Raw genomic sequence first — 24,677 nt, forward strand, 5'->3', positions numbered from 1 at the left:
TGAAATTGTCTCCTAAAAGGCTCCATTAATTATACGCATATTAGATGTACTGTAACAAAAGGCAACCATAGTTTTGAAGTTATGGATCTTTTTCTTTTTTCAGCTCAGAACTAAGCTGGGTGGTATATGGCCTGCCACTTACACAGGAGCCAGAACCCTTTTCCCCACAAAAACAGCATCCCATCTATGGCTTTTAACTGGCCTTATCATACTGATGTGCCTTTGATTTGTATGGTTATTGCTAAGGGGGGCATGGTGGTGCAGTGGGTAGCACTCACAGTAAGGAGGTCCTGGGTTCGATTTTAGCTGTTTTTTTTTCTCCCTCAAACAGAGCAGTCTACAAAAATATGATACATGGCAATCTTTAAAAAAATGGGGGTTTTTTTAAAACAGTAAAAAGTTAAAAGCCACCATGGTGTAACCATATTGCACCCTCATCATTCATCTGAAGAATCAACGCCAAGTGAACAAACTTAACTTTTACAATCAATAAATTTCCTTTTGCAAGATTAATCCCTCTCCGATTTACATATTAGAGAATCCGTAATGAAGGTCACCCTTGATTTTTTAATACTTTGTGGATGATCAGTTCTTTGCTCTCACTGGATGACTAATGAACCTCTTATCCCTTACAGTAGGCTACTTACACAACATTTCACATAGCATTTACATTGCATCCATTCATACAACTGGACATATTGATGTATACAACTTGAGCAAGTTAAGTACCTTGCTCAAGGGTACAACGGCAGCGTCGTACCCAGGAACCAAACCTGTGACCCTTGGGTTACAAGACCAGTTCCTCGCCCGTTATACTACACTGTCGCCCTATACTACACTGCCCGTTTTATTGAGGATTAGCAGCACCCCCAGTCAGGAAGCGAACTCACAACCTCTGGGTTACGAGCTGAGTTTCCCATCCATTAAACTGCACCACCTCCCATTACACAGTGCAAATGGCCTTGGTCGCAAGGACCCAGCAGCCAGCTCATTTTTGGCCCCTGTAGGGGATGCGAGTCTTTGGTCCAGTGTCTTAAATCTCAAAGAACCACATATTCTACCATGCTGGTACCTACGCTCCAAGGGACAGAAAATATTTTCATTGTGACATGTCTTTGTCATCCAAAACACTTGGCATAATAAGAGAAACATAGACAGGTTTACAGTATTTTTTACATTCTCTTGCTCAAGACAGCTGTCCTGAATGTGTTCTGATAGAAGCCCACTTTTTACATCACTGCTGTAAAAAAAAGCACATTAAGATCTTTTAGTAATTTGGCATCTCATATTCTTGCATCCTTCCTTATCGCATGTGACATCATCTACGCACCCTGTTTGATATATAAAATAAAACTTTCAGTAAGTGCACAATCCATTGCTATTAAGCGAAAAGCTTGAAGAAATGGCCCCAAACAATGTGTAGCTTATCAATTCAGAAGAGGTTACAAGAAGTTCAGATCTATAAAGAGTTAAATAAAGGATATATATCAGCTTTTTACCAGAAAATGGCTTGACCTAGGTAGATTTCTATGGACATTTAATCATCTGACAACTTGATTTTGTAGCTCAGTTGAAAGAGTATAAATATGAGCCTGGATATCTTGCTGACAAAATGAGTTCTTTGTGCCAAAAAAAGTCCTTCCAGGATTAAATACAGTACATCAAGCTAATAAAATGTTTGCTCTCAAGGGTAATGTTTTTCACCAGATTATATACACACACACACACACACACACACAATTATTAGAAATGGTTGCTCTGCATGTGTGTACATATTTTGTTTGTGAAGCAAAGTTGCAAACAAGGAGGATCAACTGAACTCATTTATTCCCAAAGGGGGAAAAAAATCACATTCACAATACAGTATTTAAACATGTTCCCCACAGGATCGGAAACTGCACATCTCAAAGAAAAATGCAACATTGACAGGAGTTGGTCAAATTAATAAATAAAAAAAAATTAAAACTAATTACAGGAATGACAACAAATAAAATTGTATATTTTACATGCATACTGCATTTTGCTTGTATAATGGGGTAAAATATATATTTTTTGCCCAGTTTGTACAAAAATACAGATTACTGTATTACAGAATTAATCCATGTTACCTCTTGAATGTGGTATCCCACAATTAAAGATTAATCCTCACAGATCAAATGCAATTGCCTCGGTTCAATTACTGTCCTAGTTACTACTGTGAAATACCAAAATATACATGATTCATCCAGACAGATGCTTGTGCACGTGCACGCATCATAGGGCTTGGTGTGCATTCAGCTGATCAGAATTCATGTCACACTTAACTGATTATCTCCACATGGTCTTTGAAACAAACAACCGCGTACAGGGCAAATATTACATCGACGCCTCATAATTATCATTCCAGCTCATAATTATCATTCCAGCCAGGTGCCCTGTACAAGATGCATTAATTAAAATAACATCCCCCCCCAACCCCCACCAAAAAAAAAAGAAATTGGTACAAAAATACTGTAAATGCTTCATGCTAACACGCAAATTGTCTTAAGAGATTGAAGTTGTTCTTTTTTGGGCTTTTTTAGCCTATGGGCGATGACATTGTGAGAACTTGCAATGTATTCTGGGATGGCGGGGGGGGGGGGGAGTGAAACGACTGACAGAACGAACACCTCCATAACCATCTGGAAACCGGTGCACACAGTGAAATACAAATAGGTGCGGCTGCGTTCAGAGTACTGTACAATGTTCCTGAGGAATCGAGGAGGAGAATCAAAAAGGACCGACCAACTCAAAAACAGCCACGAACGGTGTGACAAAACAGCACCAGCCTTCCGCGCTGTAATCAAATGCATAAACGGACGGGAACTCCTCGATGCTTCTCGGGAGGAGAACACTAACCGCCGTCGGTCATTAATTTTACACCGGCAGAACAAGCCTTGGGTGTTCCGCAGTGCAGTGACGCTAAGCTCAGTGCTGGCGTACAGTGTCTCGCGAAGTCGCCGAAACGCTCCCGTCGTAATAAGAGCCATAAACCAGCCAAAACGAAAATACAAAACAAAAAAAAAACTGTTCATAACGACAGAGCGCGAAATAGAGAGCGTTCCGTCTGACTCCCGGCCATCCGTCTGTATGCAGACCGTCGCGTCGCTAAGCAGAGGGGGGGGTTAGGTTGCACAGTGCCGGCCTCTACGCTCCATATGATCCATCCCGGCTTTTACGGGGGACACGTGACTCCAAGCGAGCCGCGCGCGCTAAGCCGATTCCCCAGGGGTCGGAAAAGCCCTTCACGCAGGTGAGCTCAGGAGGGCCCTGACCTCGGCGCACCTGCGCACGCACGCCAGCACACCTGGAACCTGGGCGGACATTCACACTACAGTACATGTTCTCCAGATGCGCTGCAGCACCAAATATCTTTCCTCGTCTTCTTTTTACTCAAGTTCTCGGAACCCGATCACTCTTCCGCAAAACACTACTACCCTACCGCACTCCCCCATTCACACTGCGTTTATAAACGGAGACACTCGCAAACGCTCTCTATCGTAATGACACAGGATTGCAGTGATGCAGCATAGGTTAATTCATTACACTACATTTAGTAACATTTTTTACTTTTGGGGGAGGGGGAAGTGGGGGGGGGGGCGAGGTGGAAGGGCCAGTAATGTTCTTCAGTTGTCGTATCTACAAGTGGCCAGTAAAAACCCAACAGTGTTCTTGAATATATATTTATAAGAGTATAAAAGATTCGGTTTTATTTTTGGATACACCTTTCTTCATGTCATGCAATTTTCAAGCATCAAGAGTTTCCTTAGGTATAAAAAAGGTTCTTCATGACACTGAATTCAAGTATAATGCATTGCTTTTGGACGGACCTGGGTAAACATCTAACATATATATTAACAACTCGAAACCAGGACTACATATTGATAAATATTCATAAATAATACATACATTTTTATAAATTAAAAAGATTTAATAGGAGCTGTTCTTTTTTATTTTACTATATAAGTCTACTAAGCATACATTTCTTATGTTTCTAAAAAGGATTGCTTTTAATTGGTACACGTTAATTTGTCAACAATGTCAGTTTGTGTCCCTATCTAAATTGTCATGGTGAATTTCTATTGGATTAATAGCAAAACAGGAATACTGGTTTCGTTCCGTTACGGTTGATTGACAGGAGCAGAGGTATGATGTGGTCCTATGAGGGGCAGCCCTGCACTTCGGACAGCCGTTTCACCGAAAGCAGGGCCGCCCCTCCCCCCCCCGCCCCCATCCGGGGCAACCTGCTTTGGCAGCCGGGACGGGACGCTCTCAGGCAGGACGGTGTCTGTGGGACGGTGTCAGTGGGACAGGCGAAATGAACTGCTGAAGGATGTTTCCTCCCATGGATTTGGGGAGGTTTGGGGGGGGGGGGGGGGGGAGTTCTACTTGACTGTCCCTCCCCTTGTCCCTGGACGCCCCCCCAGAGCTGCTCTCGTCGTCTCCCTCTCCAGCTCAGGAGAGAGGTCTGATCTGCGTTTGGGGGGTTGGCGTTGGGGGTGGAGGTAACGGTGGGACTGGGGGTCGAGGGGCGGTGGGAGCGGGCGTTTCGAGCCGGACGACCTTCCCTCAGTCCACCTTGACGTACCCGTTGGAGGTGCCCAGGCCCCCCGCCCCCCCGCCGCCGCCGCCGCCGGGGGCCCCCAGCTCGGCCCTCTCGTCGAAGCGCAGACGCAGCGTGTTGCGGATGACCAGCCGCTCCATGATGAAGGAGGCGCAGAACCAGGGCAGGGCGTACTCGGCCGTGATCAGCCCCATGAAGTTGTACTGGAACTGGGAGTAGTCCCAGGGGCAGGCGTTGAACTGGCGGAGCAGCAGGCCCGTGCCGAACTCCCACAGGTACGTCCACAGCGTGTAGATGAGGCAGCGCAGCAGCGTGGGGCAGCGCCGCCGCAGCCGCAGGTACATGTGCTCCACGGTGAGGATGCACGTGCCGTAGATGAAGAGCGCCCACACGCTGGTCACGCCGGGGAACTTCCAGTTGCGGTGCGCGGCGAACTCCCAGGCGGCCGTGAACATCACCTCGCAGAAGTAGCCGTGGATGGCGTACAGGTACCAGCGCGACAGCACCGTCAGCGGCTCGGGGCGAGCCGCCGCCGTCGCCATGGTGACCGCCTCCTCGGTCCTCGGAGCGATGCTAACCCCGGGGGGAGGAGGAGGAGGAGGAGGAGGAGGAGGAGAGAGGGGTTAATTTGTCACATGACGAGGAAAAAAAGCAGGGGGGGGAAAACAGTGTGAATGAAAAGTGGGGAGAAACGGAGCGAAGGGGGAGAGAGAGACAGAAAGAGAGAGGACAGAGAGAGACAGAGGGTAAAGAGAGTGAGAGGTGGGGAGAGAAAGAAGAAGAGAAGAGGGAGAGAAATAGAGATGGGAGAAGGGAAGTGGGAGCGAGAGAAAGATTGAGAGGACAGAGAGAGACAGGAAAAAGACAGCAAGAGGTGGAGAGAAAAAGAAAAAGAGAGAATATTGGAAATAAAAAGAGATGGGAGAAAAAGAGAGGGAAGAGGGAGAGAAACACAGATCAGGCATAAAAGCAAAGGGGCAGCGGGTTTCGATGACTGATGAAGAACCCGAGGAGAACAGCTGCTTCCTGCACGCTCAGACACGACAGCGTCCTGGAGACACGCGCCCTCCCAAATATAGCGGTCTCAGCTGTGGCCTGGCTGCCGAAGGTTGCCAACGGAAACAACACCGGGCAGCGATGAAGGCAGGTGTGCACCGGGCAGGTTCAGGCTCTTCACTCCCTGTCCCCTCAGCCCGTTCAAAACTATCATTATTACACGCCAGCGTCCAATTTAAATGGCCAATTGGGCTTCTAGGAATTTAACCTCGCGTTCTCACACGAGAACGGTCGTAATACAAGTATTATTTTTGAAGTTATTCTTGTTGTGTGAAATTGTATTTGCGATAGCAGTCCGTTCCAACTGAAAATACTGTTTTGGATTCGCTGTCAGAGGGACATAACTGTGACTGTAATCAGCCAATTAGAGCCGCACTGTCATCAGCACAGCTCAATGAGACGCTTGTGTTTTAGAGCTAGGCACGTGTAAAAAGGGATATATAATTTTCCAACGCAGCGAACGCCTTTCACTGGCGCAGGTTCACGCTTTCGTCAAAGCTGAGCCTGAAATAAAGCTTGCAGCAGATGCAGCTGTTCTGCAGTTACCTTAGTCGCCTAATTGAACAGAATTCAGTTTACAATCTGTTGAGTTTGAGTTAAATATCTCACATGAACAGGTAATGCAACAGGCGAACCGGCATGTAAACCAACCATCGGTATGAAAATCAGTATGAAAAATAGAATGGTTGGCACAGTCGCCTCCACAGACCCAGAAAAAGCTTCCGGTCCCAGAAATATTTTCTGTCTAACAGCCGGCTGGAAGCTACGCCTTGGCCGCAGAAACGTTTAGCATCATTCACCGATGTTTTTATCGGCAACGGACATCTTCCATAGCTTCCTGTAGCCCTTCGAGGCAACAATTTATTTCCCATTCAATCCTACCAGGAACAAAAAAATAAATCTTGTTTTATTTTGGCCCGAGATTATACTGCTCTATTCACAGAACGACAAAACGCTGCCAGCACACGGGCAACAAATCTTTAAAAAAGGAACCAGAGCTTAGCGGCAGTTTAGTGAACCAAGTTCAAAATCGATTGCGTAGCGTTTTCTGATTGTTCGAGCGAAAGTTTGAGACTTGGCTGCAGAAGGGTTAAAGCCTCAAAAGGGTCGTTTGGAGAACGATGGGAAACAAAGCAGATTTAATCTGCACCAGCCGGCACAGAGCTAGGCTGAGCGGGATTAGCATACTTCTCCAAAACATGGATATCCCCACCCCCCACCCACCCCCAACAAAAAAACCAGGGCCAGCCAATCAGGCACAGCTACCCGGGCTCAGCCGCCTGTACGCGGCCATCCAGGTGTCTGTACGCCTGAAGGGGGAGGGGTGGAGTGGGGTGGGGTGGAGGTGGGGTGAGGTGGGGGCTACAGACACAGGGAGGGTGTGTGCAGATAAAGGTCATTAGTCAGGAACGAACACCCACCTGCTGTCCTGCAGTCTAAGACCCCACACCGGCTGCCCTGGGCCAATCTGGGCTGAGGGAGGGGGGGAGGGGGGGAGTGGCCTTCTGTCAATCCAGCACCTGTCCCGAAAAACAGAGGGCACCAACCTGAAAAATAAAGGAGAGACAGGTTCCATTTCATTTGAGTCCCTCTCCATCCAACATTCTCCTTGGCAGTTATTTAGCCTGCTGTAATATGATTTGTGGATTTTCATGGACTTGTTTGTGAGAAAACAAAAATAAAAGTGACAGAAATAAACTTGCACGGTCAGACAGGTGGAATTACAGGCTGCGAGAACAATCTCCTGTTGTGATTGTTTATTGATGTGTTAATTGATTAATTAATCAATTATTAATATCTATTAGTGTTTGCACTATATAAAAGTCAACTGTCAGATTTATTTACACGTTTAGGAGGAACACAGAAAATGCAACATTGCATTTTGACGAAACAGGATCTTAAAATTGACCATCTACCTCCCCGCTACTGCTGTTAAAACTGACAAATTAATAAAAGCTGTGAAAGAAACATAAAACACAAAAAGACCAACACAAAACAGGAAGTTGAATCATCTATCTCTGGAGACAGTGAGAGATCAGGTGGTTGCCATGACACTGACTAATGCGTGTAATCTCCACTATCGCATATTGTGTTTCCATTCCACACAAGACAAGAGTATCCAACACGGACAGAAACCGTGAAGCTTGGTGACCTTGGTTCAGGGGGACGTCAGGGGGAAACAGAAGGCTCCCCCCCCCCCTCCCCCCCAGCCCAGTCAGGCGAAGGATTGTTTGCTGTTGCAGTCGCTGAAATCCTGCAGCTCGTATCACCCCCACCCCCCCCCCCCCCCGTCCGGCCCCGCCCCACCCCCAGCAGAGTCTGATATCGATTTCCAACTCCACACACTGTGCTCGATTAGACTCCGCCTCTATTGACGTTCCAGTGCTGGGCAGCTGCCAGTCATCACGGACTGGATTGTTCACGCAGACCGGGCAAACGAGACCCGATTGGCTGATCGCTGTGAAGCCCAGGTGAGGGTTCACGGCGAGGCACACAGTAGACAGAATAAAAGCGCGGCTGAGGCTACAGCGCTAGGATATCTCTGCACTGCACATGAGTGAAGGGAGAAATGATCATGTGATATTATGGGGGAACAACATGAAACTGTATTTCACACACAGACAGACGGACACACACACATACAAACACACGCACGCACACGCATAAACACACATACACATGCATTCACACTCGCACTCCCACTTACATTCACACTCACACGCTCACTTGAATTTACTGACCATGGTTAAGTGACCTACTTCCTTGTATACATTTTCTTTTTCCTATATACAGTACATACTTATACATGCAGCTGTACTATCACGTCTTGCTTTTGCACTGAGGAACAGGACCGATACTATAGCAGTCGAAGCTTACACCTAATGAAGACGGATGGCCTGCACTGTACGTGAGACTGCCTCTATTCAACCCCACCTGAAGATGCCTGGGGGACCAAAGGCACTCACTCATTCAGGCATTCTGGGATCATATTTACACCGCCGATGACAGACAAAGATAGCGCCGCGGTCGTCCCCCTATGAACGCTGGGATACTGTTCACGAAACAGGCCGGGGAAAACCAGCACGGGGGACAGCTGCCACTTTGGTTTCTGCACGTTACCGAGTGTCAGCGGCAACAGAAGACGGCTTTGCTGAGACCGTTCACGTGTTCAAGAGGAACACATCTATGACAAACAAGCAAACAGGAACAAACCAAAAAAAAAGAATGAAAAAACCCATCCTGGAACAGTAAAGTTTTTATCTTCTGTTGTTCACCATTTTTTCCTCTTCTAATGCAGTGATACAAGATACACTCCAAACCTACTCTGCGAATGCACTCTCTTAATTTACCCTCATTCTCCCACATCTCCAGCTCACCTGAGGTAACCTCTCTATTCAGGTCCAAAAGGACCCCTTTCTACCTGCGCCAACACACCCCCCCCCCCCCGCACCGACTCCTCCACAACGATCTTTCCTACCGCTGCTTTCCGGATGTGCATTACCGTTCGCGTTTATCTGTTCTTTTTGTTCCCCTCCGTCCCGTTTTTAACGATGCAGAAACCCGGGGGGCGAGCTCGGCGTTTGGGTGCCCGCCACACGCTGGCTTTTAGGGAGAGAGAACACGGAGCAGCCTCCTCCTGATCGATACTGAGGCGGCTCGATTACCTCCTCCTTCCTGAGAGTGGCCTGGGTCAGTCCTCATCCATCTTCCGCCTTCAGGCCCAAAGAAAGGACATATTATCAAACGCACCGTGGCCCCGTGCAGAACTGCACCCAGGAACTGAACGACATGGCTCAGGAGGTAAGAGCGGTTTGTCTGGCAGTCGGATGGTTGCCGGTTCGATCCCCCCGCCCTGGGCGTGTCGAAGTGTCCCCTGAGCAAGACACCTAACCCCTAATTGCTCCCAACGAGCTGATTGGTACCTTGCATGGCAGCCTTTCACTGTTGGTGTGTGAGTGTGAGTGTGTGAATGGGTGAATGAGAGGCATCAATTGCAAAGTGCTTTGGATAAAAGCGCTGTATAAATGCAGTCCATTTACCATTTAACTCAAGGCCTCTTCTTCTCTTCAGACTGCACCTCAGCTAGGTCCGCCCCAAAACCTCCAACACACTTTGTACCTCCTCCCTGCAGAATCTGACTCGATGCAACTTCCTGTTCTGGTTGCAGAGCCCGTGGCTCCTTCCTCTTTGTTTGTTTCAGTTCTCTGCTCACTGGGGCTGTTCTGCCTCTGTTTGTGTAAGCTGGTTCCCTGTTTGACAAGGGAGTTGGGACATATCGAGCAGCCGCTTCTTACACGCGTATCTACTCTCTTTATCTCTTGGGGGACTATGCTTTTCCCTGTCTAGGGAATTACTGCACTTTCGAACCCTGAGCCTGGAACTCTGGATTAGAGCATATGCTGCACGGCAATATTTAATATACTGTAATGTAATGTAATGTAATTTAAAGACCAGAACTGTTCATTTAGGTTTAATGTTTGAAAATGGCTTAGAATCTAATGCTGGAGACGCCCTTTCAGGGGTTTCTGTCAGACACAAACATCAGCTTTTCCCTTCACTTCACAGAGAGCCTGCAGTCAGCTCGGTCACAAATAGCAGCACACGTTCAGAAATACACCTTCATTTTTCTCCCCTTCCAACCACTTAGTGCGGTCTGCCGTTGTGCACAGTGTGTGTATATTTATATATACTACGCATTTACCCTGGAGGGCATTTTATCCATCTCTCAAGCTTCAATTAGAGATTTACATTTCTACTTACCGGTTTTATCCAACTACAGTTTGCAAATTCATGTGATTAAGCTTAAGCAAGGGTGACAACCCCAGTGTCAATCCCCCCCTTCCCAACCCCCCCCCCGGCCCCTTTCCCTCTCCCAGGAAGGGGCACATGCATAGCAATGGCTGCTAGGGGTCACCGGGTTTACACGCAGATCAATAGGAGGAGATCCGATGGCCTGGCTGCTTGGATGGCTGTTAAGGATTTATCCCTCTCTCCCAGCCTTCCCCATTCCCGGCATTCCCGATCCCCTTTCAAGGGCATCGTTGGAATGCGCTGCCGCAGAATCCGCGCACAAAAGCATTCCGGCTTTCTCCCTCTCCCTCCCTTTATCTCTTCTACTCCGTACTCCGGGACAGCAAACTCCGAAATGTGCTGGTTCAAGACGAGTCCTCAGTCAAGTCTACTAACCTCCCCTCCCCCCCTGCTTGTTTTGAGGTACCAGGTAACATTGAATGCGGAGAGGAGGAAAGCATGCAGACCACAGGCTCATGTTTCTCTGGACATACAGTAAGCAGCTATTCTGGTTGCAAGCATGGCATGACAAGCCTGACGTGACTTTCATATTTTCTCACAAATTTCTCATATTCCTATCCTCAAGGTTATATAGTAACTCTTACAAAATAAAAATATATTTAACAAACGTATACAACGTGCAAGCTGTGGGTAACTTTAGTACATCCTTGGCATTTTTTTCACCAACTTAAAGCTTTTTCAGGCTTTTGTAGCTTTGCAATGAGTTTTATGACACAATTTTATCATTCAAATGCAACCCCTCTGTGATGACACAGTGTGGAGTTACAGTTTGGGAACACAAAATGAACGCTGGTGGTTCTGAAATTTCTGTACATGCAGCGATGAAATCAAACTCGCAACACCCGCTGTTCTTCCAGTGCGGGGTCTTGCTCTGCCTCCACGAGGCTTCACCCTGGGAACTGGCCTGACCTGAACACCATGTGTGTCACGTCCTCAGGATTAGCGATCTTCAAGGCTCAACCGTGAGACTTAGAGGAGATTTTACCCGTTACCGCGCCAAGCGAAGTAGCGTATAATGGACTGCACACCTACGTGCGCACACACACACAGGCGCGCGCACACACACACACACATACACACACAGGCATGCATACACATATACAGATATGCTGGCGCATGCAGAAACACAAACACACGTGTACATACACACACACACACACACACACAAGCAAGCACACATGCAGACATGCTTACAAACAGGCATACACACACGCACACTATTTCTAAACTGCCAACTGTACTGCCCATCACCCCTCTACCCGACATGGGCAAAAGGACAGTGAGCTACTCCAGCCTATGTTTATATTAGGAATACTCTGAACCCTTTGAAGAGTAGGTTTTTTTTATACAAAGTTTTTTGTTCAAAATCCTAAGTCAGTGTTCTAGAACTCGGTTGCTTCCAATTACCAGCAGTGATTGTTACATCAGCATTAGAACGTTCCGTTAGGAACATCCCGATCACATATTTGTGATCTCACACCCTAAAGGGTTGAGTTCACGAAGTGCAATCATGGGTAGAAAGAGTCAGTTTCTGGGTCTATGATGTACAGCAGCCAAATTTTCTCTTGGCTCCCAGGGAAACGCTGGTACCTCGCAAGCCCTGGGGTAGTGCACCAGTGCACATTCAGACTATATATGAGCTCCACAGCGATCTCTCCCACAGCGCCAAAGTGGCATGAGGCAGCCAACCCCAACCTTTTGCTCCAAAAAGACCCCATCTTGGCTCAGAAGTAACATTACCACAGTTGCCTTAATTGACTTGGCATTTACACAATAAAAAGATGGAAAATTAGAAAGAAAGAAAAAAAGAATCGATATAATGCTACCCAATGTGATTTGATGCACTGCATGCATAATTTCATGCCAAGGGTTGTACTATAGAGTTTTGGTGGTGAAACTGTCCGAACGTACAATCTCGCAACGGCATAAAAGTACTGTATAAGGTGAAGTTTGAAACCTTTTTAAATGAGACTATATAAAATATAAGGTCGTAAATCCTATGAACACAAGAAAAGCAAGCCTCCTAAAAATAAAAATAAAAAAATCTACTAGACAAAGATACAATGATCCCTAATGCCCAAACAAAATAATTTTCCCAGCTATGCCTGCCCATTGAAGGTGGAACTGAGTTCCACTGTTTTGTCCCCACGGATAATCACTGCCAAAATTAATCCCAATAGAATTAAGCCTCTTTCATCTGTTCAGTCCAACCCAACAAGTATTCCTGCCGCCTTCTCTCCTTGAAAATCACATTCTCGGCGGCGAGGGTGGTCTGCGCAGGCCCGTGCGGAGAGCAAGACCGCAACATCACTGCGCCGGTTGTACAGGACAACGGACCCGTTGTCAAGAAAGTGCCGAGCACTGCAGAGTGCGTCGTGCTAAATCATAAAACTGCGACTGCCTTCGAATAGAAATTACATTTTAAATATTCGTTAGTGGTATATCTCGCTCTCTCTCTCACACACACACACACACACACAAACGGACGTGCGCGCACATTCCCAGTACTTGTGTGTCCATGCATAATCATTACAAACGTACACTATTACAGGACTCGATATAGCCTATGTCCATAAAATCGCCATGAATTATGGTGCTAAATAAACATTAAATGTTGATAGTAATTATGGCAGTCGCGCAGGATGAACACATAACAGCAAACCAATGACTGTGATGATTATTTCGCTATCATTTGAAACGCAGAATTGAGTGGGGAATCCCATCCCGCTATGTTATACTGACATGCTTGCTATGCCTGACACTACAGGCTGTGAAGTGGGACATCTCTGTTATGAACGGAAGGAACAATATCGGACACACGCACAATGCTGCTAGCCAACAAACCGCCGCCGCTGCTAACAAATACTGTTCTGGTTTAGCGTGATGTCGTTTGGCTACAATGAAAGTCTTGCAGGCAATATGCTATTCGTTAATCACCCCCGAGGAAAATAAAGGCTATTCGATCCGGCTTCACAGACATACACGCAAAAAAAAAACATGCAACACCCCCCTCCAACTGATGGCATTTCTGACACCTCGTTAGAAACCTGTCCGTCCGTGTTAGCCTATGCAGGCATAATTCCGCTGGAAAGAGGGTGGCAGAATTAAACAGCAAAAAAGACAAAACGGTTAAGCACCTCACCGCCTGATTTGATCTCCGGGCGTGGATTCTTCTGAGTGAAATAATGAAACTTAACACAACATGTAACCTAGGCTAAGATGCAGCTCGCCGCCACCGTCTTTTCCCCCGGCGTTCCCCTCTCCTGCTCCCCCTCTCTGAATGAGAATTGACACATTTTACTTCACTGCAGCAACGGCACATGCTCAAAGACAGGCAGGCATTGGCTACCAGCTCGCGTCTGATTAACTGTTTCAGGGTTACGTTGATTGATGTGCAGCGTAATAGTATGCGCATCCGACATCCATCAACGGTGTGTTTTTTTTTTTTTTAATTTTCCCTTTTAGTTTTTATGTTCGTAATGCTTAATCAGCTCAATTTAAAAGCATTATTTCCACCACAGCGCTTTTTTGGTGTTGTCTACTGTAAAGGATTGAATACGAGTAGCCTGTACGAGTAGGCTGGAATAGGCCAGAACTAATTTTGGATTCCTTAATTCTTTCACGGGATAACTAACTAATGTAGCCTACTCGCGACAGAACGTATTTTGTGTCTTGTCATATTTTATTTTGTATAATGAACAAGGTTATTAATTCCATACCATTTAAGCAATTGTAATTCAAGCTGAGACAGGCATAGCAAGTGAATGTATGTCGTCAGCTCCAGTCCACAGTATTCAAAAAACCATAGGTTTCCAGATGAAATAAGAGATCATAAAACCAACGTGTCGTCATACAGATTAATTTAAGGGCAACAATTCGAAAATGAGTAATACAATGCAAAAATAAAACTCATTGCTCGCAGATCTTAAAAGTGTTTTCAGATGTTTTGCAAACCAGTACTGGAACTATGAAAAATGTGAAATTACTTTTTGAAGCTGATTTCATAGTCCCGGCTCTCAGAATCAATTTAAACAGAAGAAGAATTAAGAATTGAATGCAAATGCAAAAACTGGCAGTTGCCCTTCTTATGAGATAAATCCACGTCAAAGCTGGTATGATTCTGTAAAGCTAATCTGGGTGGTCGCATAGAATAGCTTCTCAGAAAGGTAATTAGACGCAAATTCCCCCTCTTCGGCACCAGGTTATGATTTTATTTCTGGCAGCCTGCGACCCTCTGTGTGTGTAATATATGCTGTATACATAAGGAAAAAATAACTTTTGCGAACATTTTCCAATCTAATCCTCCTCCACACTGTATTATGTAAACTGATGAGACAAATATTGACTGAGAAACAGGAGCCCTTGCCTTGCATTCCATTTCAACATTCTCTCCCATCCTAGTGTCCTGATCCTGTCCTTTCCAGTTTAGGCCAACTCATCAAGCTGATTGGATCCTGCACCACCTTTCATTCCCAAGTAATTATATCTGGGAACTAATCATAACTGTAAACGGTAACTGTTCCTTTTTTAAATAGGGTAGTGGCTCTAACTTCAGTGGTCTTGTAGGTAAAAAAAAAAGAAAACAAAAGAAAAGTTACTTTACCGTGGCTGGTGGCTTTCAAATCCGGGAAGAAACGCGATGTAAATCTGATGGAGGATAATGGCTTCCAACTACCGTGGGCTGGGCTTGTGCGAGTACACGGGATAAGTGCATGTAGTTTTAAGAGTGATGAGCCGTGCGCATGAATCTTGCCAGAATTGCCTAGAGTGCCGAGATCCTCCTAGATAGACATAAATTATGCTCCGTTCCTACGACAAGCTCTTTGGATGTTTGCATTAATGTTTGGCTTCGTGTATCTGTGACTACACACAGCGAAAGGTTAAATCAACTCTTCGAGAGCACACGCGGTCCCTATTGGACTCGTATGTACCCTGGACTGAAATGCCCTCTCAACTGAGTTGAATGAACCCTCGTGATTTTATTGATTTCTGGTATAGGTCAACTACTAGTATACACGTGGTGACCTTTCTAGAAAGCCAAAAAAGCAGGGTAAAAATTAATTTCAGTATACCCTGCCAGACAGGCGGCACAGCTAGGTTTTTGTGTCATGTTGGAGCTGCATGGCCTCGACTCAGCGGATAACCCGTTCAACACTCACTACAAGGTAGCCGATGGCCGGAAATGGCTTTCGCCTTACCTTTTCGGTTTGGACTTTGAATGCATAAATCCTAATTTTACAGCTTGTGTGCAATAAAAGAAAAAAGAAAAAAAGATTTTATGGGCACAGGCATTAGAGCATCAGCCTTCTGTGAGATATTAATATTTCAAGACCATGCAGTGGTGTGGATGGGAGGGTGGGGGGGGGGGGTTGCAGTATCAGGTGAGTGGGGGTGGAGTGTTTGAATTGAGTGTTGCTCATGGTTAATTAACAGTGAAAAAAGCCTCCAAAGGTACACAGTGAAAGGCAACACCCGTCATAAAACACACCCAGCATGCAACACGCAAATTGTACATGCGAACCAACAGCTGCAAAAGAACAACTTGAGTTTCCCCGACCTGGCTTCTGAGGGACAGCACCATCGTTTGCACAGTGAGATGACTCTGTGAGCCCAGCAGTGTCTAGGCAACAGTACGACATTTATGGTTGGGGAACTGGTCTTGTGCAATAACTGCAGGGCTATAGGTTTGATTCACAAACCAGTAGCCCTTGAGCAAGGTGCCTAACCAGAGTTGCCTGTATGACTGGATTATATGCAAAGATTGTAAGCTACGTAAGTCACCTCTGTCAAATGGATAAAATGTAAAAGCAACCATTATTGCCGTTACAGAATTTCATATACAGTGCCCTCCAAAAGTATGGTAACGGTTGAGTCAACTTAGCTATTTTTGCTGCATACTAAAGGCATTTGGATTTGAGACCAAAAGATAAAATGAGACAAAAGTACAATCAGTTTCATTTCGTGGTAACTACACGCGTACCAGTTTTTAACATTTTATAGAAACAGCTATTTTTGTGTTGAGTTCCCCCATTTTCAGCTGTTAAATGTAATTAACAGATGACTGACAGGTGTTAACTGTTGACCAGGTGCTTCCCCTTTTGCAAGGATTGTTCACACATAAAAAGAGCAGTGACCGTCTAGTCCTGGTTTTAGCCTTTGTTTTAATCTGTGGAGACTGCATTTGGAGTCAGACGGTCTACACCATCTTGAAAACCGGAGAACCACGGCTGAAAAACAGCTAATCTGTAAGCTGAGAGAATGGAATAACTCATTAAGAGGGCTAGCACAGAAACTGGGCACATAAAGTATTTTGGAAAGTCTTGAAAGAGAAAGAAACCACTGGTGTGCTCAGAAATGAACACCATGCGGGTCAGCCAAGGAAGACAACTGCAGTCGATCACAGATGAATCCTATATTCTGTGAAGAAACACAAAAGAGCCGTTTCTGACAACATATACGCACGTAAATACCACAAAATAAAAGCAGACTGTCGGCACTTTTGTCTAATATTTCATCTTCGGATCTCAAACCCAAGCGCCTTCACAGTAAACAGCAAAAATAACACATTTCGCTCCACCGTTACCATACTTTTGGAGGCCACAGTATGATTTTTATTTTCAAATGTTAACTGACTGCAAGACACTTCTTTACAGCCACTGACCTTTTTAAACACTACCCTAGCAGCTGGGTACAACTGGCCGCTCGCCACCAAATTTGGTCTGATTTCTGTCACGTTGCTGCAGGATCTCAGCCCTGGTCCTGCCCCCCTGCCGTGACCCCCCCCCCCCACCCCATCCAGACCCTTTGTTCTTCAGCGTGTACGCGCAGAGCAAGCTGTGCTCGGAGAGCACCGTCAGCACGTTGACCTGGGACAGTGTATCTGAGGGGTACCTGCCGGACGCTGCTGGGAGAGAGAGGAACGGTGCCATTTGGGATGAAACAACCCGCGGTTGGCTCCAGCAGCAGCGTCAGGGAAACGTCTGGTTGCCCTGGTAACCTAGGGCCATGACATTTGGTTTATGGCTTTTGTCTATATATAGAATAAAAAACACTTGTAAATTCTCTTTATGGCCCAACAGTCGTTAACACCTTACCCCCCAACCCCACCCCCGCCCCCACCTTTGGTGTGAGTGAGTATGTATATGATTGTGTGTGCGTGTATGTGCATGTGCGATTATGATGAGTGTATTCATGTGCTTGTTCGTCTGTGTGCGTGTGTGTGTGTGTGCATGGCAGTGAGTCTGAGTGCCTTTAACAAGTCTTAATTTCATGTACATATTCACAAAAGAGAAAGAATCGTTTTATTTCTTAATTACATCATTGAAGCGCAGGTGCATCAGTTGTGAAAAAGGTAGAAAAAAAGCACATTTTGAATTCTTTCTCAATAAGTTATACCTCTGAGGCCAAGGGCGGCGGCCAGCTCACAAAAACGCAAGAGAACAAGAGAAGCCTTCAAACAAATACAGAACAGAAGCTGGGGAGTTATCCGTGTAATCCACCCAGAGAGAGAGAAGGTTTGTTTCATCACCTCCTCTCTCTCTCTCTTTTTTTTTTTTGACATGTTATAAAGGAGGCGTGTGGCTTTTTTTTATATATTACAGTCCTTCCACCCTAGGTTTAGGGCTCACAAGCAGTACTCATTTCATGAAACTCAAAAAAAGTTTCTTCGTTGATCCACAATTAACTGATCAGCATGGGTTACAGTTGGTAAAAAAAAAAGAATAATAATAATAATAATTACATTGACAATAATAACAATAATGGTGTTAATAAACACAGTCCTCTGCAGTCAGGTCAGTCTTATGATTGGCCACAACTGGATTCAGTCCTCAATGACAATGCTGCTGATTGGTGAAGTCAATGAGCCAGGACGACCGGAGATTGGTTGGTGCCGCCCCCTTCTCCACCATCCAGATCCGTATCGCCGCAAAACACCTTCAGATTTCCCTGCAAGGGAAGAAAGCGGGCACAATCGTTTAAAAACCCGCAAATTCCACTTCGGGACGTCCCAGAGCGCCAGGGTCAGGCTTCCTCACCTCGTCCGCGGGTCGGCCCGGGAAAAGGGGGGGTCGCCGCTGGGGTCAGTCCAGTTCGTGCACCTCCTCTTGAGGAGCCACGGAGGTCCGTTTGGACACTATCTCCCACTGGGGGGTCAGAGCTTTGGGCTTGGCCCCTAAGAGAACAAGGGAGAGGCGGCGTCACACAAAACACACACCAGCAGCACTCACATTCGCAAGCGCACGCCGCACCCACAGCCAGGCGCTGCATGGTGACGCACGGGACAGTCCAGGCGCAACCCAGTCACACAAAAATAAGTGCGACTCTGTTGTCCGCACACAGTCGGCGATGCCTTCCACATCGCCGCCGCTGTCAGTACACACCTTTAGGCAATTCAAAACACACACAACAAAAAGTTTCATACATTCCTGAAATGTGTACACTCAGCTGCGAGTTGGCTACAGGCCACGAAGTGTAACTGCAGATCCCAGGTTTGTCTGACCTTTGTCACGCTGTTTTCCAAATTTCCACCAGGTAAAGACAAAAGGCTCACGCAAATCATTTGTTTTATCCGTCTTAGTCTCCTCGGTCCTCGCCGGATCTGGAAATCTATCATGGTCCACTATGTTTAAGGACATTCTAGCCCATGAAATGCTCCTTGAAGAGGCTAGGAGCTAGGAGGCTCCAGAAGGATGCTTGAGCAAGGAAACACGAGTGCATCCTTTGTGAAAGTATTTTTTTTTTTTTTTTTAAATGTGTGACGTATAAATAATCAACCTGCTGATCCATCTCTCCCCATCTGCCATGTCTGTAATTGACGCTCGACTGAACAAGGATGTTCCATTTGCCTAATACACGTTTCCTTGATTCTTCCGTCCTTTCCTCATGTCCTCTGCTGGGTGGAGGACAAGGATGCGAGGAAAGGTGCGATTGGAATGAGCCCAAAGACTCCACCAAGACTCCACCAAGCTGGTGGACCAACGCACATATCCTTCCCATAATCCTTTGCACTGTGCGACATCGGCCAAGATAAGACGAACGACCCCTGCTCTCCCCACTGCGCAGCCGAGACTCGCGTCTCTCGAGTTTCACACGGAGCAAGGCAGCGCCGAAACTCAACACGCTAGCAGGACGCCGCGGGTTCCACATCCAAGGAGCACGGCTCAGCCGATTTCCACAGACCACCGTATTTTTTTTTAAACCGAGATTCGCACGCCGGTGCCGTCGGAACGGTGCCGTAGCGGGACCGAGCGACCGGGCCGAGCCAGGACGGGATCGTTTCGGAACAGTGCCGGGACCGGGACCGAGCGACCGGGCCGAGCCAGGACGGGATCGTTTCGGAACAGTGCCGGGACCGGGACCGAGCGACCGGGCCGAGGCAGGACGGGATCGTTTCGGAACGGTGCCGTAGCGGGACCGAGCGACCGGGCCGAGCCAGGACGGGATCGTTTCGGAACAGTGCCGTACCGGGACCGAGCGACCGGGCCGAGGCAGGACGGGATCGTTTCCGTGCCGCTCTGCCCGACCACGTGCGGACGAAACGAAAAACGCCGGCAGGCAACACGACCCGCCGGAGGACGGCTCCCCTCACACGCTTCCTGTCCGCACTGGAACCCGAGCCCCTGGAACACGGCGCAGAGAATAGGCTGTCCCTCTCCGTGACCTCGGCGATACCTGTGTCTGAAGCGGGGCGGCAGCGGACGAAACGATATCAACGACTTTTAAAACGCGGAGGGAAATGATGACGCTTTGGGGACGCGTTATATCAACGGCCAAAATACCCGAGCCCCCATTTCTCCCCCCCCGCGCCTGCAGAATTCCTACTCCAAAGGCAGAGGATAAATATTTATGAAAAATGTCAAAATGTACGACTCAAAGATCAGCAACGGGGCTGAAAATGCTGCCACGTTGGGGCGAGTCACCAATACCAAAACACCAGAGGCCCTGTTCCTCCCCTGCCTGCGGGCTGCCGAATTTCTCGCCCCACAGCTCACCTCAGTCACCCCTACACCACAGCCCAAGGACACCAGTGAGGCGTTTCCCTTTATACTGAGATGCTGTTAAAAGGTTAAATGATAAAAGTCCTAAACCGCCTGTCGTTAACACACTTCCCATGACAACACTCTGAAAGAGAAAGGGGGAGGGGCTAGCCTCACACACTTCACCTCACCCACACACTCATACACACACACACACACACACACACACACACACACACACACACACACACACACTCAGTCTGGCAGACTAGCTTTCGCTTCCCACAAAATAGGGATTTTCAATGAATGCACTCATTGACTAAGAGGAAACATGTTCCGTACGTGAAAAGAAGTCAGGTGATCCACAGGACTGCTGGCCGATTGGATGTTTATGTTGTACATCAGCACAAAATAAACATCCAATCGGCCAGCAGCGCTGCTCACGTGTCACATTACCCACACGTGTAGGGTGAGGCGAGGTGGTGTCACTAACATTTTGCAGGAAGAAGATTAAGTGATTTCCTCCACACCACAGGTGTCAAACTCCAGTCCTGGGGGGCCACAGTGTCTGCTGGGTTTTCAGGGTGTTCCCGACACCAGTGCTTTATTTAAGTCATTGATTGGCTAAAGTGGTCAAAACACCCTGTTCCCATGGCCTTAATTGGCAGCTGATTTGAAAGGAAACCACTAAAACCCAGAGGCACTACAGACCCCTGGGAATTGAGTTTGACGCCCCCTGGTTCACATCATCACCCCTGAAGGGGAAGCTATACCTGAATATCTCCCATCATGCACTGCAGTGTGACAGCGTGAGGCATTTCTGCTAAGGTTCTGAGAATGCCATGCAGCCCACGGCAGTCTGGAGAGAGGAGAGGAGTCTTCATCGCACTCCGCACAGACTCCCCCCCGAGTGTCCCAGGTTTGGCCCAGAGGGGTGACGCTGGGTAATTAGTATTTATCATACGGGCAAGTCTTTAGAAGCCCTGGCTCCACGAATCTGCTGACGTACGAGAGACAACAGCTCCTATTAGGGGCGAATGCGTCGTTATGCAATTCATCCGAAATGGATTTTTAAAAAAATCTGGCAGCTCCCTCTCCACAGAGCGACTGCGGGTGCCAGATCTTCCCGAGGACACGCGCCGCCCAAACGCTGTTTTCCGAAGGCGGGCGGGCGCACGAGGAGGAGCGGGGGAGACCTCGGGGGGGGGTTCTCGCTTCTGCTTAAACGAAGCGTGTGGCGTGGGAGGCGAGCTGGCACAGCGGCGACTCCTCACCTCAGAGTACCGCTAATGTAGCGCTCGCGACAGTCCCTCACATAACGGCTCCACAGCTCGTCTCTGAACAAACTGACAGAGGAAGTAAAACACCCTAAAAACGTGAATTTGAAAAAAATGAACTGCCAAAATTTGTTTTATAAAAGTTACCCGCGTCAGTGGTGCTCTTGACTTTTGCAAGTTGTCCAGGTAAGAGCATCAGCTAAGTGATTCTAATGGAACACTTAAAAAAAAATAAAATGCTATCTTCCTACCCCCTGCTGGCCGCATCTGGTATAGCACAGGAAGCCATCGTCCTTTTCAACAGCGAAAACAGAAAGCCCCCCCCTCCCCCCCACTCCCTCCCCCTACCCCCCCAGTGAAAGTCTCCAGGGCATTGGCACATACACCTATCATGTCTCACCTCACATTCCAGTGGAATGTACCCACAAAATGGCGTCCCAGGGGACATCTGGAGCCAAGACACCAAGTGCACCAGGGCAGGCCAGGGAGAGTCCAGACAATGGAGCGGAATTAATTCAATTATCATCAATTATTCACTTAAAAAAAAAAAAAAAAAGAAAAAAGATAAAACTTGAAGCATTAAAATTGCACAAAGGAACCTAAATATTTAATATTCAGAGTGCCCAGCAGCGAGCTCATTGTTCTCAGCAGAACGAGGCGGCCTGCCAGGGCCCAGGAGCGGGGCGATTCCAAGACGCCAACCGCTGCTCGTCAAATAAAGAAAACAGAAACCACTTACGCTTAAATTAAAACAAAGAAAAGAGCAGAGGACCTTGTGGTCAAAACATCTGAGGGTTTTTACTGTAAAAAAAAAAAAAACAAACTGTACCAGGCAATCAGACAGAACTCCCCCCCCTTCCCTGCCCCCACCAAAATGAAGAGCGCCCCAAAGCCCCACTACACCCCAGCTCACTGCCCCCGACTCCCCATTCCCACTCCCCCTGCCCCCAATTCCCCTCACCCACCCATCCACCACTCTGCACTCACTCCCCCCACTGCCTCACTCTCACTCCTCCCCCGATCCGCCCACCCACTCTCACCCCCCCCTCCCCACTCCACTCCCCCTCCCCCACTCTCACCCCCCCTGCCCCACTCTCCCCCCCCCCCCCACTCTCCCCCCCCCCCCCCCTCCCACCCCCACTCCCCTCTCACACCTGGGCCTGCCAGGTACCCCCTCCTGAATCTGCCCAGCGACTAGGGCGTGGGGAGTGGGGCAGGGGGGGGGGATCGTACCCCCGCTGGACACCACAATCCGCCTGAGAGCCGTTGCCGGTCCGCCGTTTCCATGGCTACGGCAAGCGCGGCCTGGAGCTACACCAGAGCAGCCAACCGCCACTCCAAGATTTAGGACGAGGGGAGAGAGAGAGAGAGAGAGAGACAGACAGAAAGAGAGAAAAAGAGAGAGAGAGAGAGAGAGAGAGAGAGAGAGAGAGAGAGAGAGAGAGAAAAAGAGAGAGGGAGTAGGAAGAAACTGACCAAAAAGGAGGAGGGGAAAAGAAAGAGGGAGAAGGGAGGAGTGGGAGAGCATGGGGAGCTGGGAATGAATTCCAGCAGACTACCCTGCAGAGAGACGTGGCTGTGGGGGGGGGGGGGCGGGGAGTTGAATGACACTGCAGTCAGACTGCGCTGCAGTTACATACTGCACACAGTACCTACCCCCCAAATCCCCCCCCCATCCCCCCAAACCCTCCCTTCCTCTCCACCCCCCCACCCCTCCTCTCGTCCCCAGGCCCCCCCTCACCGTCGAGACCGTTGTGCTGCTCGTACGTCCTCTTGCCCAGGATGGTGGGCGAGCCGTTGTTGAGGATGGGCGACGACTTGATGGGCGTCAGGCTGCCCGTGGAGATGGTGGGGCCCCGCGGCGGGTCAGCCTTCAGCGGGCACGGGTGCGCCTCTGAACGGGGGGGGCGTTTGGGGGGGGGCAAAACAGGAGAGAAAATACACCGGGATTCACTCCAATGTTTGCCTTACAAGTAGGCTACAGTTACTAAAAGCTCAGGAACATAATATCTTTCCCATAGAAGGTCTGAATAGGTGATTTATTTATCCTGCAGCGGACAGGGACGCTTCACAGCCATTTGGCAGTTTAGAATTAGCCAGCAAAGCTAAACATCATCTGGGTGGGAACCACTGCAAAAACAGCACATTCGACAAAAAGGACAGCGAGCGCACTCCCCTTCTGTGCCGTCTGTTTGCCTACGAGCGGATTCACAGATATCGCTCGGCGAATGAACAGGGGGGGGTCAATTCTTACCTTTCTAAACTGCAGGGGCTCTGGTTCGTAAGAGGAGCTTCAGCCAATTCTAAAAGTCTTTCTGCCGCTTACGGTTATAAGAGGTCTAACACTGCCGCAGAGCTGCAGTGGTTAATCAGTCCGATTTCGCAGACTCCGGGTTCGTTGTGTCGCGTACGTGCCTGCGCGTGTTTAAATGTTTCATCCTCGCTCCCTCCCAAGTGATTGAAACAATGTATATATAATACATAATTATGCATCATGTGAAAAATATACAAAGAACAACTGCCCTCAAGGAACAGCTGCCGTAGTTCAGGTCTGACAGTGCGTTTATTTATACATTTGTATTCAATTCTGTCCTACAGGGAGGTGCCAGGTGGCTGTAAGACTATATAATTACACATTACATAAGGACAATAAAAATCCCCCAAAAAGCCACAGTAGCGTTTCTTACCTAGGTATCTGACCACGGATTCCAGAGGCTTCCGGACGCTCTGTTTGGACGGAACGGGGTTTTTGGGCATCTCTGGCAACCTGACGGCACCTGCCAGTGAAACACGGGTCGGTCAAAGGTCACATGAGGAAACGCAACATTCATCCACAGATTTAAATCGGTCTGTCAGGCACTTCTATTCTCATAATACGAACACAGATTTTTAAAAAGTGAATTACACCTCCTATGCTGTCCATTAGCCTACTGTGGGCGGGTGCATTCACGGATAAAACTACAGATTAGCCAG

The 24,677-nt window shown here is 47.8% G+C and overlaps 2 protein-coding genes across 4 annotated transcripts in view; both read right to left on the reverse strand.

The window, feature by feature from the left end:
* Positions 1–1,810: 1,810 nt before the first annotated feature.
* Positions 1,811–15,681, reverse strand: tmem229b (transmembrane protein 229B). Of its 3 annotated transcripts, none has more exons than XM_064310126.1 (3): positions 15,054–15,681; positions 7,060–7,185; positions 1,811–5,155 (listed from the first exon to the last, which is right to left on the reverse strand). In XM_064310126.1, exon 3 carries the CDS (start codon positions 5,122–5,124, stop codon positions 4,588–4,590), a length of 537 nt encoding a protein of 178 aa, XP_064166196.1. In that variant the 5' UTR covers positions 5,125–5,155; positions 7,060–7,185; positions 15,054–15,681; the 3' UTR covers positions 1,811–4,587. The 3 variants fall into 3 exon arrangements, with proteins under 3 accessions (XP_064166196.1, XP_064166012.1, XP_064166103.1); XM_064309942.1 differs by lacking the exon at positions 15,054–15,681 and adding an exon at positions 13,593–13,783; XM_064310033.1 differs by lacking the exon at positions 15,054–15,681 and adding an exon at positions 13,588–13,783.
* Positions 15,682–17,728: 2,047 nt separating this feature from the next.
* mta1 (metastasis associated 1) overlaps positions 17,729–24,677 on the reverse strand; it is a 44,444-nt gene continuing 37,495 nt past the window's right edge. The window contains exons 15-18 of the mRNA XM_064310249.1: positions 24,392–24,481; positions 23,446–23,598; positions 18,487–18,623; positions 17,729–18,397 (exon numbers count right to left, since the gene is read on the reverse strand). Of these exons, the coding sequence (XP_064166319.1) occupies positions 18,532–18,623; positions 23,446–23,598; positions 24,392–24,481 (335 nt within the window). The 3' untranslated portion in view covers positions 17,729–18,397; positions 18,487–18,531. The remainder of the gene's footprint in view (positions 18,398–18,486; positions 18,624–23,445; positions 23,599–24,391; positions 24,482–24,677) is intronic.

Source organism: Anguilla rostrata, chromosome 1 (genome assembly GCF_018555375.3).
Source record: "Anguilla rostrata isolate EN2019 chromosome 1, ASM1855537v3, whole genome shotgun sequence".
Lineage (NCBI taxonomy): Eukaryota > Metazoa > Chordata > Actinopteri > Anguilliformes > Anguillidae > Anguilla > Anguilla rostrata.